General features: G+C 36.7%; 1 protein-coding gene across 1 annotated transcript in view; it reads left to right on the plus strand.

Moving 5' to 3' along the window:
- The window catches only part of CADPS2 (calcium dependent secretion activator 2), a 331,334-nt gene that overhangs the window by 100,115 nt on the left and 212,758 nt on the right, over positions 1-18,461 (plus strand). Inside the window, exon 3 of the mRNA XM_075146854.1 lies at positions 9,469-9,801. Coding sequence (XP_075002955.1) covers positions 9,469-9,801 — 333 coding nt within the window. The remainder of the gene's footprint in view (positions 1-9,468; positions 9,802-18,461) is intronic.

The raw sequence follows: 18,461 nt of genomic DNA on the forward strand, positions 1-18,461 counted from the left end.
TTTTTATGGATAGCTGGTTACTAAGCTCTGGGAAATGTCCAATGTGCAGCTATGATATTGCCCAAAAGAGTTGAAGAAAACAAAGTAAACCTTCCAAAGATTCCAACTCGTGATGGTTTCTGAACCACTATTCTTGATAAGGAGAAATCACAGTTTAATATACTCCAGAAGGGTAGTAGACATGATATTTTAAAAAAAAAAAAAAAAAAAAAAAAAGAGGAAAAATACTAAATTAAGATTATGCCTCTTCAGACAATGATGGTTTATTACTTTAGATTTTATTTCCTTTTCTCACCTTAATGTAATGTGGTGTTTTAAGGAGACTTTAAAAACAAACAAAAAACTTGCTGTTAACCAGAATAGGGAAAACTGTAGAGTGTAGTATACTTTTAGGAGAATAAACCTGTGATTAACAAAATCATGACAGAAGTACTTAAATAGAGAAATAGGAGTTTATTAGTGTACTCTCTTAAAATTTGAGTATCTTTTGCTTTTACCTGAAGGTAAAGACTCTGTTCGGAAGACTTACACAGACAAAGAAAAATGGCCCTTTAACTCTGATAATTTCATTGAAAAAAACCCAACATAGTGCCTGGAGGATATTTCTAGGGGGTGAAAGGGAACGAGGGAGGAAGAAGACCTGCAAGCCAGTCTTATAATTTTTTTTTTTCTAAAAATGTAAAAAATACTTCTGATTTATAAATACTGAGCAAATCTCAGTAAGTAGCTCAATTTCCACTCATGTTCAGCAGCCAATAGTTATTAAAAGTAGTTATTAAAATGCATTGGTATATATTAGTCTCTTCTTAGAATATAAATGCTGTTTCAATGGCTAATGCAGTAATTTTATTCAACTAGTATAAAAATAATTAATATGTGCTATTAGATGTACAAAGGTACTGTATAAGCTATTTATTTTTGGCCCAAAATGATCTTGTTCTTGTAGTCTGATCAGTTGAATGGACTAAACCTAATCTAAACATCAACTTCATAATTTTTGGAGTGTTTTTTTATTTCTTTCCAGACTCTCATAAGTGCAGTGAAAACATCATATCTGAAACAATGCTTTTTTCTGCAGCTCCAGGGTATAGCAGCAAACAGTGTTGGTTATAATATATGTTAATTCCTTCTAGGCATAAGCCTTTGTTCTTAAAATATGTAGTTGTGGAAGCTGTTCTCCAAACTGTCAGAAGTTTTTGCACCTTCATCAAACTAGCCCCAATTCTCGGTGCAATGCATTGTGCGGTTTCAGAATACAATAGAACTACTGAGGGCTGTGTGTGCTGGCCCCCCTTACGCTAATGACTGAAATGGGAGATATTTTTATTCCTGTGGAACAGGAAGGACTTTAAGAAGTGGGTGAGAGCTGTTGACTGCGATGAGAGTTGCTAATGAGCTTTTATATGAGAGGCTTTGAGGAGCTGCTGCAGTAGCAGCAAAGGTGCTTTGTTTTGCATCAGGTAATGCTTCTAGCACAGTATGATGATGCACGTCACATCAGATTTTTAAGTAAGAAACGTATTTCAATTCCTTTTAGTTCCTAGAAAGAGAATTATTGTCTTTTGCAGAAATTTTAGAGCTCAATTTAGCCCCGAAAATTACTGGCCATTTTAAAAAATTTATTCTGTGTGTCATAAACTCAAGAGTTCTGGTAACTGTAAGAAGCACATCAGGAGCTTGAGTGGAGAACACATCAGAAAAGCACATAAGAAACCTGAAGAGCATTCACAAACTTGAGTGTTCCTTGGACTTCCATCGAAGTCCTATTTGCCCTTCTTCAGTCTTTATCAAAGAGGTACTTCTATACATTTATATTTTTTAATTTTAATTGACAATTTCCAGTATGGCATAGTTGCCATTAATCTTAATATAGTCCTAGCTTTTTATCAAGCAAGCTTAAAGTGAAAAAAAACCAAAACCTTTAATACAAGAATGATTCCTTCAGGACAAAATGCTGCTCTCTGTAGATGTATATCTGTACCTGGTTGATAGAGTTCTCCTGAAAAAATCTCCAAAGAGAAATACCTCTAAGCCTTACCTGACAACCTTTTTTCTTCGTTATATGAAAACGTTCAGTTTTAACATTAGTGTGTTTTAAGGATGCCCCAAACATCAGTTGCAGTACATTGGCATGAATAAATACATTGGGGATCTAGATAAGTAACTAGCTGGCTCATCAGTCTTTGTGAGCAGGTGTAGGAGAGACAGTGTTTGGCCCTTGTATAGCAATACACTTATAATTTATCTGTGGAATATGGTTTGAAAGCTCTGAAAACACCTGAAAGGTGGAATGTGTGATGTTGTCAGAGGCTGAACTTTCCTTACATGCCTTACAGTGAAATTTGCTCTTCTTTTTTTTTTCCTGAGAGAGATAGATTAAACTAAACTTCAAAGGTTTATGTGGGGGCATTGATATTCAATGAATGTAGGATTAAAGTATTGTATAGTAAGTAACAATGACAAGCAGATGAAATTGGAGCAGCTGATATCTTGGGGACAGTGGGTCTATCCCCACCTTCACCAAAATCTTTTGAGTCTTATTTCTCTGCACTGAGCACAGGAGATTGACACGGCAGTACCACAAAACACAGGAACGGGAAGTGTATCCCACCTGCCCAAAGAGGATCTCACAGCTAAAGAGCAGTAGTGCCATCACTGGTGGCATAATACGGTGAAGCAACACGGCTCCTAGCAGACTGAGCCTCTGTGACAACTGGGAAAAATGCCCTTAAAGTGTATGTCTTTTTGAAGAGGATGTGACTCGGGCTTGGAGAGAGAGGCCAAATCCTCCCAGTGGTTGTGCTTTGCAGTCTTAATGGTGCCCTGTCTGCTTTGATCACAATCTCATGGATTGGGAGTTGCTTGCCTAAGCATTTTGTTCCAGGCTGGGAAGAGGACAGTGTGGGAGTCAGCACCTGGTGGAGTCTTTGGAAGAACTTCACTATTAAAGACTGTGTCTGGATTGGTGGTGCTACCCAAATGACTGCACTGCAGTGCTTGCAGCTCCTTAGCAAGCTTCAGGAGGCCAACAGAAACAGGCACATGGATAGTCCTAATTAGAAGGAGATAGTGTACTTTCACAAGCAAAATAAAGTGTGCAGCATCAATTGGAGCAATTGGTGCAATCACTTATAAATGTCCAAGTGTAGGTAATGAAGCGTTTCCTACAGTCTAACATCAGTGCAGAGGATACTATTACAGCTGTGATTGGTAGTCTGGAAGACAAGGACATTTTATGCTTAATTCAGAATGGCATACAAGTAATCATAATAATAGAAGTAGGAAGCTACCACAGCTCCTGGATGAACCATTATTTAGAGGCCCTCTCTGTGTATAAAGGCTGTGGTGTTTTATCCTACCTATTACTGTGCTGGAACGTGCAGGATACCAGGAGCTTGGATCCCGTAATGCCAGAATTTAACAGAAGTGAAAAAAGCTATTAGGCAGCTTGAACTATGTGTTGTAAAGAAAGGTGATAAGGAAGCCGATTCAGATGATGTATAGTAGTTTAGAAGTTTACTGTCCCGGAGACGTAATGTGCGTTTTGAGCTGCAGCCATCTTTTCCATCAGAGATGCATTGAGCCCTGGCTGTTAAGACATAGGACATGTCTAGAGTGTAAATGTGATCTCCTCAAAGCTAGAGGAACAGCAGCGACTGTCAAAAATGAAGAAAAATCTCTAGCTGCTCTTGTGGCGAATGAAGTTCCCAGAGCTGCTTTGCTTAGTGAAGAGGAGAATGTTGGTGCAGTTGCACTACTAGAAGGTGTACAGGGGCCAGATGAGTAAGGAGTTTCCTTCTCGGAGACTGAGAAATCATTCTTGTGGTCCTTCTGCCCTTCTCAGTACCCTTTTAAATTTTAAAAGAGCAAATCTTTCGCTTAAACAAAATCCTATGTTACCACACAAAACTTGTACTCAAAGCATAAGAAGCAATAAGTCACAGCTGAATTCGGTTTGTCTCCAAAATGAATAATGGGTAAACATGACTGACTGCAATGCTTTTCTCTGTGTGTGTGTACACACGTGCATTACATAGACACATACGCATACGTATAAACACTTACATTCTCTGAAACTAAAATTTCCGTTTTCACATGGTTAATAAGAAGGCAATTTTATGTTGAAAAAAGTGTTTCATTATAACTTATTACCTACAAAACCAAGGATTTTTATTTTATAGCACTGGATATACCACAGATCTGAGTAGTGTTCTGCAAGAGATTTGTATTGTAGACACAACGTTTTTGCAATTAAAAATATGGGGGGTTACTTTCTGTGTTTTACTTTGGAAGAGAATGTTAGTAGGAAAGTGAGATTTTGGATAAAAATCCTAATGTATATATATTTTTCCCTTTTGAGTTAATGTACTGTTTAGAGCACACTTTTTTTTTGATTGCTTGTTTTTGCAATCCTTTGTTTAAAGCGGGGGGGTGGGGGAGGGGGTGGAGGCAGCTTAGATCATAAATTTTCTCTTTATCAAACCCTTTTGCAAAGTTTTCTGCCAGAGAATAAAAGAGCTAGTAAAATAATTTGGTCAATGCAAGCTTAGTGTGTTGCCAGTTGGTGCTGTGCCTAGAGCTGAGTCAGGCTCTGCTAGAACTGATATATAAGCAAGTAGCTGAAAGGTCATGCTTTCCTGGTATGTGTAGCAGACTTACAAAATGTTATTTTTTATTAATAACACCACTTATACAAACTGGTAGAAACATTATAGATATTTATAACTATTGTGTTGGGTTTTTTCTTCCAAACTGGCTGAAAAGGTGACCTTAATAGAAAACTCCATCAGTATGTGTCTTTCCAATGAAAGAAAACACGTATAAAAGTTTGTAATGCATGGCCTAATGGACCTCTCAGTTAATCCGTTTACAAAGAAAACACAAAGGTTATCTACAGTTGAGTTTATGCGAACTCTTTTGCATATTGCTTATGTTTTTTTCTAAGCTTTGCAATAGAGAATAAGATTATCATGTTTTTGTTGCCTGCATATGTAATTAGTTGAATTTGGTATGATGTTCGATAAATAGAAATATTATTCAAGGGGTATGTGCTAGAAGATGTAAAAGCAGTTTTGTTTAATATTTCCAATATTTTCTCAAGTTGTAGGCACTGCTTAATGATGATTTTTCATCTCTAAACAGAAATATACTTTTAATGTAACTATCTAGTGCTAAAGACTATTTTGGATTAAGCTTTTTACTATCATTTGCAACAGATGAAATTGTGTATGTATAACAATTGGATAAAAAGTGAATTTAAACCATACTTCAGTAGATAGATGCAAATGATAATTGTTACTGTAATTATAAGGGAAGAAGAAATTGAGGATTTTTTTTTTTTTAAATTCCTTACCTGATCATGTCTGAATGGTTATGGTATGAGGAAAACTTTATCCATCAAAGACTGTAGGTATGGCTCAGTATTTAGAAGGGCTCTAAATAATGAGAATTGAAAAAGTTCCTCAAGATGGATATATTGGGCTGATCAAAACCTATCTTTTAACTATCTATTTTTTCCTGAATGCATTGTATGTGTTAATAGAGCAGTTTTTTTTGGTGTTTGATAGTTTGTTAGCAGCAGGTAACGTGAAGAGTTGATGTTGACTTAGATTTAAGGAACCAACAACGATACTAAAAATTCAAATGCCAACTAACAAAAAGCATTGCCCTAGGATTTCTTTGAGAAGTCCAGAAAACGTTGATAGAAACAGGAAATACTTCATTAAAAACTTTGACTCTTTTCAAATTATTTCTAAATAATACGAAGATTTCCAAATGATCATGGCTGATCTGCCAAATCTAGTTCCCTATAGAAATAAATTTCTCTGTCTCCACAATAACTTTTTCTCGTATTTTATATTTTACATTCAAACCTGTAATTTTTTTTTTTTCTCCAGTTCCCCCCTAGTGCTGAGAAACTTGGGATAACATTTTAACACTGGAGGTTTTTGAATTATTATTTAATTAGAAATTAAATCTAATGTCTGAAGTCTAATGATCAGACAATACAAATACAGGAGTAAAGGGAAGAAGAGCCAACAATTTAGTGAATCTACTTAATTAGTATTTTGCTTTAAAGAGAGCTATCAACACAAATATTGTCCCTAATAGGGATGATTGGGCTGCGCATAAAATCCACGTTGAAAAAAAGCGGCAAACTATATTAAGACTACTATAAAAGCTTTTATATTTCATTGTAAAAATGAATGCTGCCAAGAAAGTACCACCAGTGTTGTAAAGCATGTATGTATCCCAATCCGCAGTCCTAGCCTAGACTCTGGACCCACACATACTCAGCCAGACGGTCTTTCTGGAACAGTGGTGGAAACAATAAGTCCATTGGCATGAAACTGGTGGCATACCATTTTCCGTACAGTAGCAATGCCCATAAACTTCTATTTAGAAGAATTTAAAAAAAAAAAAAAAAAAAACCAGCCGTAAAACAGCTCAGAAAAGCTTTGAAACCGAGGAGACAAATCTCAAGAAATATAAACTGAAGCAAAGGATTTTGAATTTAGCACGAAGTGTACCATATGTCTTTCAGGAACAAGAATAGCGAGACATTTAATAGCTTTTTAATGCATCTTACTGTGTCAAATTTGAGGTACATATGGTACACCCCTAACTGAATTTCCATTCTCTTAAAGTTTTCTGTTGCAAACGAAGTCTTAAAAATGGAGTCTTTCAGTTCAAATGTTATTATTATTTTTTAATTCTCTCAAATATACAAGATGATGTTACATTTTTTTACCTCAGGAAAAATCTTGGTAAATTGCTGCTCAAAAACGAGTAGTACCGTAAGAGATTTAGGTCCAATAGATTCCTTTTCAGAACCAACCATGTACTTTTTGTAGTCAATTATTCACACCTTGGGTTTGTATTTTATTTCCTTTAATATCCACCACATCTTTTGCGAAAGAAAGATCTTGGAATAATTTTTTAATATTTAATAAAAATACAGTCTGTGACCCAAAACACTTCAGAAGGGAACGTTCTAAGGTCAGGGATACATGCAAATTGTATTTTATATTTGCATATACCTATATAAAAAATTGTTTTGCCCAACGTGAACATGCCATCATTTTGTCAGTGTTGTGGGCACCAAGTGTTACAACAGTACTACCCTTTCACAGATAAGTATTGAAAAAATGTAACAGATTTTTCCTGCAGTCTCCTAGAAAATCCACTTCAAAATCAGAAATAAATTTTTAAGTAGTCTGGTTCATAAGTCAAGGGAAGTGCTAGCAGCTTTTCAGCCCCTGCATTCTGGATTAATGGTTTTGAATAATATGACTGAAGGAAGGTAAAGAAAGGTGAATGATATTCTGATGATCTTAGAGAGTGTGTTTTGCAGGTTTGGTTTTTTTTTTATTACACTGATCCAGTTATATTAGCAATACATAGGGTCATGTAGTCTTCAATAAACATGAGATATTTGGGGGGAAGAGCCTATAAATATTCTTAATTTCATTCTTTCTTCTGCATCTGCTTTCTGTCATTGGCTATGCAAACTAGCGTGATGGAGGATTTAATGCTGTTTATGAACTATACAAAGTAGCTGAAGTTAGTTTGAAGTCATCTTTTTAAAATATTTTTTTTCTATTTGTTTTCCAGTGAAGCTGCTGGAGAAATGAATCAATTGTAACTGCAGACTGTTAAAACAAGGAAAGACTTAATATCCTTGTACCTGTTTGTGTTGATAAGTTTTATTGCTGAGTGGAATTTCTGATTATTATTTGTTTTGAAATGAGATTCAATATTTGTGTAGCATTTTTAGGAAATAAGTGTCAGCATTAATTGACAGTCACCATATAAAATCCTTTTATGAATAAGAATTTAACCTTAGATACTTATGTTTCAAAAAAAGGAAGCCTATCGTGGTACAGCTAGGGCGTAAAATATGTTTAGCAGATATTGGTGATGTTTTTTTTCAATAATCTGTTTGGGCAAGTACTTTCAGGCTTACTCTGCAGCCCTCTGTACAATATCAATTAGGACATCAGTGAAAGATACATTTTGTAAGTAAATGCATTTTAAAATATGCTGCAGGGAAACATGCGTCAACAAGCACCGGAACTTTTAGAATATGTTTTTCTTGATCTGTTTCTACCCGTGCACTCCTCTCTGCTCAGCTTTTTAGCTCCTCTCATACTCGTCTGTCTTGTATTTTCCAAATGAAGCACAGTAATATTTTAGGTTGGTTGTTAGGTGCACTGTCTTCCAACATGTGATAGCATATGGAGTCAGAGCTCTACTGTGCTGTTATCTCCATTCATTGCGTTTTCATAGCTCTTGGTGACTAAAATGATTACCTGAAAATACATAGTTAAGTCCTCTTCCACTTCATTGCAGCTGATTGGAGAGAGCAAACAGTCAGAAAGGTAATGGGTAGTAAATCTGTTTAGACTACGTGCTATCACATCTGTTCTTTGCATTTCAGCTGTGCTTGGGGTGTTGGTGTGGCACCCAAGCAGTCCCCCAGCAGCCAAGCCTTGCAGGGTGGAGTGCCTCGACCCATCTCCCTCTGCTGCGGGAAGCCAGGTGGTTCTCCCTGACTTACCCGTTCAATGGCATGATGCGGTTTATCCCTTGGCCAAGGCAGATGTCAGTTGTTTACATGGCTGATCATGCTGCAGTGGTCATCTTTTTTGTTGGTTGCATTTTGTGGAGGAACCGTTTGATGAGACTTGCTACTAGGAATGATCTGGCCACACACAGTGGCTGGAAAGATCAACCTTGCCAAGGCCTGGGTTAGAAGAAAAGACAAATGCAACCATCCTTGAACAATGAAAAGCTCTTACAGAATGCTGATTTAATTGGTTTGTTGTTGTAGTTTGCCTTGTCATATCTTAGAGTATGTGTACTTGGGAAGGAGGTTTTGTGTTGGTTTTGGTTTGAGATTTTTACAGAGAGAATCCCATATTGTGTCTCCAGTATTGTATCTACAGTAGTAGAACCAGCTCTGTATCTTTGACTCTTTCTTCTCTCTATTGTTAATATTGATTGTAGTATTTCTCTAGTTTTTTTTTTCCCTGGGTTTTTGTCTTATCTTCCATGAGATTCTCTGCTGGCTTAAAGATCATATTTTAACTCGTACTCCCGAGTCTTGATACAGTGTAGCTTATCCATGAGTTACTTGCAAGAAACTTTAGACTTCTGTGGTAAGTTTTAAATTAACTGCTGTTAATTCAAACTTCATTCTAGCTTAGCTATTGTAAATTTATGCATAAGTACTTTAAAAGCTACTTAGTACTTGTTCAATGCAGAAACTTACTTTTTCAACATGGTCACTTGTTTCTGTATGAAAAATATAGCAAACTTGACCTGTATAACTCTTCTTTATAATAAAGCCATCTTACATAGAAGCAAAATATTAGCTTGTAATCCGTTTATAAGGGGTTGTTTTGTGTTTGTGTCCATGCCTAATTTTTTCTGTTTCTTTTTTTCCCTCTTCTTTTATTTTAAAAGGTATTTCTCAAGAGTGACCGGGTTGCAAGAATGGTCCACAGCGGAGGATGTTCTGCAAATGACTTTAGAGATGTTTTTAAGAAAAACATAGAAAAGAGGGTCCGAAGTTTGCCGGAAATTGATGGATTAAGCAAAGAGACAGTGTTAAGTTCTTGGCTAGCCAAATACGATGCCATATACAGGGGAGAAGAGGACTTTTGCAAACAGCCGAATAGAATGGCCTTAAGTGCTGTATCGGAGCTGATTCTGAGCAAGGAACAGCTTTATGAAATGTTTCAGCAGATTCTAGGGATCAAAAAATTGGAACACCAGTTGATTTATAATGCCTGCCAAGTAAGTATTGGTGTCACTCGGTTCTGTTGTGTTCAAAATATCTCCCCCCCACCAACAGGTCAAGTACGTCCTCCCTGTGTTGCAGAGGCCTTCACTTTTAATTACATCTCCACATTCCAAGGAGATGAGGCCATTCAGGAAGAAATCTTTGCATCATTTGGTCACTGAAGAGCACTTGGAAAAAGGGTATGCCAGAGTATATCGTACTTATGCTACAGGGATCTCCTGACACCTTTTACGGTGTCACAGCTCCAGTGATTTGGTTGATTCTGCAGAATGTTCTATGGTCTATATACCTGCATATCCTCATATAAATTACATATGTATGTTTTTACATACGTTTGTGTGTATGTGTATACATCTTTAAAAGAAATTTGCTGCCATAAATAGATAGGTGACAGGTGGCTGAATTCAGGATGTTCTTGGCCATCTAGTGTCTAGAAGTTCGGTATGTTAGATCTCAATGTGCTTCATTTCAAACACCATTTACGAAGCTAATTTGCACATTTTCACTTTGATGTTCTGTTGGATAAGAGTGATGTTCTCCATAAATTACTGAGGCCAAGACAAATGGTCTATTCAGCAATCATAATTCGGATTTATATGTATAATCTATTGCTAATCAGTAGTGTAAATGGTATGTGAAAATATTTTATCTGACCAGTCTTCATAGTGATGCAACTATAAATTAGCAATTACTTAGAGAGGAAAAACCTGAAAAAAGCAAGGTATTTTTGAAAGTCTTGCAACCAACCAGCATGGATGTGGCATTTAAACTGAGCTCACACAGCTTTCTACACTGTCTATAAAATAGTACACCAGACTACAGCTAAGCTGGTTTTTCATATATTATGCTGAGGGCTGGCTTGTAGTTATTGGGCAGCTTAATATGGGAACAAATGAGGAATCTTGGACATTGTTGCCTTCTTCATTTATGGAGTAGTATGAAACTGTTCTATGATTGAAACATCTGTGGTGTTTAAACCTTCTCAGGGTCATAGATCCAACTTTCGTAATGACAAAGTGTAAATTCTGCATCAAATTATGAAGGCTTTTTGTTTTCACTGTGAGCTGTTTACTGGCAGGGTGGAAAGAGACTTCTGATGAGCAGTGTTTTGAATGGAAAGAGAGAAAATATTCTTTTTTTCCTGTTTGCCCCATCTTTTTCCTTTTGCCTCTTAATTCACATACATGTATGTCATGAAGCTAACCTCCGGAATATGCAGGTTGGTAACAAGATGAAGAAGCGTTGAAATCTTGGGAGATAATCCTGCTTATTTGCTTTTTTTTGTATAACAGAACATAGAGGCATATGAGAACCCAGTTTGGAAAAGACCTCAGGAGGTCATTCAGTCCAGCCTCCTGCTCAAAGCATGGTCAGCTGTGAGGACAGACCAGGTTACTGAGTGCTTTATCCAGTCAGGTCTTAAAACTTCCAAGAATGGAGACAGACTGCACAAATTCTCTGGGCAACCTGTTCCAATATCTGAAAACATGAAAAAATAACTATTTTTTTTCCCCAAAAGTAGATAACTCATTACCTATAGTAGAAATTCTGTATGGATTCCTCCCTCCTCTGGTGTCTGATGATTGCAAAATCTGACTTTATATGTCACTGTGAACGGTCAAAATCTGCTATTAGTCTGCATTGTGCTAGAGGAAAACAAACAACCAACCATGATTGTAGAGCTTTGAACAATTAAACAAAAAAAAATTTGTTTCTTTAGTCTGGAAGTGGTTCTGATGAAACAGTCTACAAGGTTCTTGTGTTTGTGTACTTGAAAGCTTCTTTGTTTTCATTCTTAATTGTAGGAATGTTGATGGAACAAAGCTGGTTGGCAAATACCAACAAATTTCTGTCTGTTCTTGGTCCATAACCTACAGAGAGACTGAAACACCACAGTGACTCATTTTTGTCTTCTTGGTAGAATTTTGAGCATGGGGTGATGTTCTTTTCTATTTTTATTAATTGCAAATTAAAGAGGACATAATCTTGTGGTAGGTAGGAAGGGAGAAAGACTGATTGATCATCCTGATGTGTGCAAAGATGACTCAATGGGATTAAGAGAAGACTCTTCTCTTGCTCTTCCTGATTTTGAGCACTGAAGGTTGTAAAATCTCCTGTGCATGTCTCCAAAGTACACATTGTTTACCCTGGATTCATATAAATATTGGAGAATGGGAAGAAAGAGAGACTTACCTCTTTGGGAGTATATATAGGAGCACCTACGTATTTCAAGCTGGGAAGAATGGAGAGGGAAAGACTTCAAGCCTATACCCTTCTTGTTTGGCGTTCTAGCTTTCTGAAGATTTTTGTTTTCCAAGGCAAGGATGAGATTACTTTGCTAAAGCAAAAACTTTCATTATGTACTCCAACAGAGTTGCTAACATCCATACATTTTATATCCTGTTCCTGTGGTCCAGTCAAGCACATAATACACCAAAGGTATGAGGAGAAGTCTGTTGCAAAGAAAAAGACAACAATCATAGCCTTCCCAGGAAGTGCATTGCAGATAGCAACCAGTCTCTGATAATGTAATGCCTTTTCTCTTTTGGCAAAATCCCTTATTTATTATTATAGTTTTAATAAATATTTTAGTTTAGGCTGTATCTTATTCCTTTCTATTGACAGTGTATTTATAGAAGAGGAGATGAATTTAGAGTCGGATTTCAGTCAGCACCAGCAGTTTTCATTGTGCCCTAGAAGCCTCTATCTGTCTTTGCATCAAAACGCTCACTTTCATTTCCCTTTGCTGCTGCTGTTTAGAATATTAGAGACTTGCAGATAATGATAATCAATAGTGTCTGGGAACAGTGAGATAAGTGAAAGTCCAAACAGATGTTAAAATTGTATTTTTGATAGAGGTTTTGATGAGTTGGCTTCTAGCCTGTGCTTCTAGCAGAGAATCTCATATATGAAATTCTGTATATTTTGCAGCTCTGAGAAACAGCTGCCCTTAACATCAAATCTGTACGGTTATAATTTGTGCAGAAAACTCTGTCTTTTTCTTTCCCCCCTTTTTTCATTCCTTTCAGCCCTTTGGAAAGAGGAAACAGAAAAATGTCTCAAAATTTCGATGATAAGAGTAAATTATCCTGCTCCTACAGGGCTGCTAAGCAGACAAGGATGATATTTGTAACAGTAGGAGGTATTGTCTGCCAGCCTCCTCCTTGCGACTTTCTCTGCATTTAGAAACTTTTTATTGGTTTTCAGCAGCTTTTCCTCCCCAGCCTGTTCTAAATGGAGCGTTCCTTTCAACTCTTAAACCCTTGGGTATCTTGCAGCAGCTCATCAGACAATTCTGCTAAGGTGTGGGTTACTACGGGTCTACACAGGTTGCCAGTCTCCAGCCTTTGTGTGATAGCAGTGAGAAACACTGTTTATTCAATCAGCACAAGACCTTAATAAAAAATAAAGTGAATAGTAATAGACCAGCTCTCTGACATTGTCAAACACAGTCCACATAGCTATGAGAATTTTGTGCATTTTTCTTTGAAGAACAACTTTTTGTCACAGTCTTTTAACATATACTAAGTGCCTAAGCTTGTCCTTAGGTAGTGAACATTAACAGGACGTTCACATTAGGATGTTGAAGACTTCTTCTATGATCTTGTTTTCAATGTTATAACTTAGAGCAAGGCCAGCAACTGCTGCCAACCATCTATATCTCTTTGTGATTAAAAGATTCAAATTTGGTAATTGCTGACACTTTCACGTGATTTTTATTTACATTGTGTTTGAGCTGTGTTTTATGATAAAGAAATGATTGCCAGTTAGCTGGGACTTGATGAGCTACTTGACTTGCTTTTGAGATGCCTGGCCACAGTGTGTTGTAATAATTTCTTTGATTTATAGACATCAAAGATGATATAGTCTTTTTTTCTATTTTTTTGATTATTCGCTGATGTAGAGGATAACTCTGATGCAGAAAGTCAAACTGAAAGTCAAACTCAAACTGATGTGTGGTCATGCACTATTATTACACCACTTTACCAGGACCAGAATTTGTGTATCAGGTAAATCATCACTCCACACAGAGTTTATTTTATTTTGAAAGTACCTTTATAAGGTTGACTTTTTTGGCACCCTTGTCTTGGGTGTGGGGAGGGGAGAACAACACTGATTTTCATAATGAAAGAACTCTTGCAAGTCACATTCTCATTTCTGACAGGTAATAAATAATTTTGAGAATAATGTAACAGTTTTTAAGAAGAATTATTTGCTAAGTCTTCTACTGTTGACTTTTTGGGAATCAACCACAAACTAATTCTTCTGGAAATAGCTTTAGATGGTACTTTGCTGCAAGGTATAATTTTCTGTTTAAAAGCCTTGTATTGCATCTGGTTCACATCCATTATTATATTTAGTTTTTTCAAGATGTAACTCTTTGTATAAGTGTCTAATATGGAGAATGATGGACTATATTGTATCTTCCGTAATAAATGTTTGTATTTTTAATTATGAGAATATTTTCTGTCAAGAATTTCTGCTGAACTGAAGTCTGCTTATAGTGCTCAATACAATTGGACTGTTTCAGCCAGCACTTCACTGAAGTCCAGTTAATTATGCAGTTTTGGAAATAAGTCAAATTAAGGGCAGTTGAATCTGCAACAAGTCCTTCGTGACTTTTGAATGTTTGTAGTTCTGATCCTTTGCTCAGTAAAATCATGAAAAGTAGTGCAGTTATGTTATGGATCACAGAATTTCCCATATTTCTGGATATTTTTCTTAGAAACTTTCATATCCTGTGTAAGTTATAGGCACAAATGCAACTGAAGCATAAATAATAATGATATCTTTGTACAAAAAGTTTCAGTGTGGAGTTTATAATATTCTTGAAGTGATTAAACAAATGTTAAGATTCCTTTTAGTATATAGACCAGAACTTAAACAGATTCATTAATTTTTTTAAGTTGAGGCAAGGCACAGGAAAAAATTAGTTTGGACTGTATATTATACATATTGCGTAACAGTATGTGTTCTATACCTGAGTCTTTTTAGTCAGAAGAAAGGATACTGTCTCCATGAGACGTTATAATGTGACCAGGGCTTCAGCTAAGCCAGTATCTTGCCGATGATCACCAATGACTGTCATTACTTATTTCATGATAAATTATACCTGATACAACAAAGTAATCTCTGAAGAATGTTGGCAAGGTCCATTGCTGCATTTTCGAGGTAGCATCGGGTGTTAGATAAGACATCCACTGATGTCTTAAACATCCCTCTGCGCTGAAAATGTGCTTTTATCTGGCCTAAGATATTCCTACTCCCCTATTTAAAAAACAAACAAACAAACTAAAAGAAACCCTCATGCTGATCACCTGCTTTATACGGGAGATCTGCTACCTTCAGGCCTTACCTGGTAAGAGGTTACCGCTGGATAGCCAGCGCAGGCCCCCAGCATGGGGCGGGATTTATTTGTTCTGTAGATAAAAGGCAGTTTTGCAGCAACTGCAGAGTAGACGGCAGGCAGGGTCCGAGTGTGGGGAGAAGCTGTCCAGGCTCTCGGTGGGCAGAAGGGACTGAGGTGGTATGGGAGATCTCTTGAGAGCAGAAAAGCAATAATTTTGTGGGACTGTGGGAGGCTATAGAGTTGCAGTTAGTATTCAGGTGTTGACCGCATTTTTATATGATAAATATGAGTCTAGAAAGTTTCTGCACACAGTCATGATGCAATAATGATATGCTTCCTTACAGAACAGGTCAGAGCTTTAAAATTGTCATATGTGTCTGTCAACCCAAAAAGTGTTTCATGCCTTTGATAACAGAAGCATTCAAATGTTCACACTTCAGGCTTGTTCACACATCAACTCTATTGGTTTCTAGTACCTGTAAATACAAGAATATATCTTCTCCCATGCCCTCCTCCTTACAAAAAAAAAATTTGCTTTCTGATTGATTTTTCCCTGTTCTTCAAGGGGAAAAAAGATCTGCCACTGTCTGTTCTTGAGTGAGAGCAGAATAATTCAAACCAAATATTTCAATGGAGAAATAAATTGTCATTTCTCACAGGATTTTAGATGTTGTCTCTTCTTCATGAGATGCCACCCTTGATTACATGCACATGGGAGTTTAATATGAAGTTATTTCATTAGTTACCTTTTTAAAAAGTTTTTTGCTGAGCTGCTTAATTCATCTTTTACCTCCGTTCGAGAGGTCTGGAGAGGTCTTGCTCAAGACATAATTTTTAGTGCTTTGGAAAATAGTGCTGCAATGTCAAATACTCCTCCTAAGATTACTTCTGTAACGGGACTGTGAGAAATCCATAGCTAAGCTGAACAGTGTATAATGTCAGGCCAGTTTGGAGTTTCAGCTTAATAACATGACTTCTGGTGAAAAAGGAAGTCTTGGAACCCCCAAGTGATTCAGTTCTGTTAAGACACACTGATAATATTTAAAAAGAAAAAAAAACTTTTAGCTCCTGTAAACAAGTGTTTTTTCTATAATAGCAGAGTTTACTATGGAAAAAAGTCTCTGGTTTCCCCAAAGGGTTTTGATTTGTTCTCATTTACTCTAATGATAGAAGGATGATGGAAAGAATATTAAAACCTCCTCAGAGAAGCAAGTTACTTTTTTAGCATGTTTAAATATCTGACTCCGAACAACATTTAAAAGCCTTGCAAGTTACATAATGGAGAAGTACCTTGAAATATTTATGTTTGTAGTTGAAGGAATACTGAGAAAATACCAGAGAGAAATGGTGTGTTGGCAACAGTAATGCATTTTCAGTGCTTGAGGTATTGCAGTATCCTTCTTACATTCAGCTATTGGGTGAGAAAAATTGGCTTTGACGTCTGCATTTAAAAAGAAAACTTGAGTAGGACATCTGAAAACCATGGAAATATTCAAAGGTTTACTTGTTCAGTATAAGTGTTAAAAAAAAAACATTGAGGGATAGTTTTTCACTTTTAATTACTTTTAAGACAAAATTTTCTTGTGGATTTTTCTGTCATAGAGCTCTCTGTGCTTATGTGGCTTCTGTTCTTGTTGTGTTTTGTTTTCCACCTGCGTGAAGGAGTTGGACATGTATGGTCTCTAGTAGCCTGAGAGACTACCAGCACTCATAGACTAGTGGATTTACTTGTGTTTTCTAAGTCAGCATCCTTCTAGGCCTGTGTTCTCCTGTGTATCACCTTTCTTGTCACAAGAGGTAAGCCAGGCTTGACTGAGAATCAGCAGAGAGAAGCTGAGAATCACCCATCTCCCCTGCTCTGTCTTGTGCCTCCTCTGAGGATTGAAATCATCAGCGTTGGGACTTTGGCTGCAGATCTTTCTTTCAAGCTGTTTTGTTTTCTGAGACTGTCTTTGGCATTCAGTGAGTGCAGGAAAACAGCAGCAGAATGGGCATCGTAGCATAAAAAATAAGGAAGTTGGTTTTGGCTTTGTTAAAGTAGATCCTTTTAAGCTTCTTCTATTTTTTACCTTTCCCTGTGTTTCTTCCCCTAAAATATTCTTTTGGAGCCTTCATGTAGTAATTAATGCTGTTTTGACATTCTCTTGAGTTCCAGATCCAAGGGAGTTAAGCTGCCTCAACACTCGAAGCCAAATATATCCAGCATTTAACTTGCACTTACATTAACATCACCAGTGCATTTGACTCATCATGTTTAATATTACCAGCTGAGGATAAATTTCCTCTAGTTTGGTATTAAGCAATAAAAATAAATCTTTTCTCCCAAAGGCTGTAATAGTAATTTTTTAAAAGAATGTTTTTTGTTTTAAGGAGAGATTCTGTATCTTCAGGTAAATAAATACAAACCAAATAATTTTTACAGCCACATTTCCAGACTGATGATAAAGTTTATTAATGTGTCTGATTCCTAGCTTATATGTGCATTTGAATGAATGATTGTGAGCAAGCTGAATAAGTTAATGACCCTTAGCATGAATTTGTCATCTGTTCTGCTTAAGACATGGTAGTATTCTGTATTCCCTCTTTATCAATACAAAGTAAAGCAGTTTTGCTTAGAACAGTCACTTCCATGCCAAGATCAATTTGATTAGTTTTGTTCCTCTCCAGGGTTTTTCTTGTTTACAAGAAAGTGCCTGCTTCTCTCTCTGTAGGTCTTCTATAGGGAGGTGGATTATCTTCATTTTAGTTTTCTGCAACAGGCATGAAAAATTCTCATGCCAACTGAAATAACCCTTTTTTGGTCAGGAACATGAGTAGAGAGAAGAAAAAATAATTGCAACCCTCAGTCTAAAAGCTTACAGCCTACTGGGAAGGGGAAAAGTAAGAGGAGAGTAAAAATAGGATTCTTCTGTACTTTGTGTCCTCTATGGGAATCTGTTTCTTGAGATAACAGATAAATAAATTGACTTCCAGGCATTTTAGCTATAAACAGGAAAAATCTGAAATAAAATTGAGGCTATTTATTTAGTAGAAATGTTGACTTCTAACTGCTGTTGAAAGGAGCAGTTGTATGGTAACCACTCTAGGGCTATGACAGAAGAAATATCCCTTTGCAAGTGAAGTAAGGGAAGAGTCAATCCCTCTGTCACCTCTCAGTAAAATGTTTTCCGAACTGGTCATGCAGTGCCAAGCTTTTCTAATATGGGAACACTAGGACTGCCCATAAACAAGGGAATATAATACTGAGCCATGCCTGAGAGAGCCTGCGAAGGGACACACAATTTCTGGAGTAGCTTTGTTTTA

Source organism: Calonectris borealis, chromosome 1 (assembly GCF_964195595.1).
Source record: "Calonectris borealis chromosome 1, bCalBor7.hap1.2, whole genome shotgun sequence".
Lineage (NCBI taxonomy): Eukaryota > Metazoa > Chordata > Aves > Procellariiformes > Procellariidae > Calonectris > Calonectris borealis.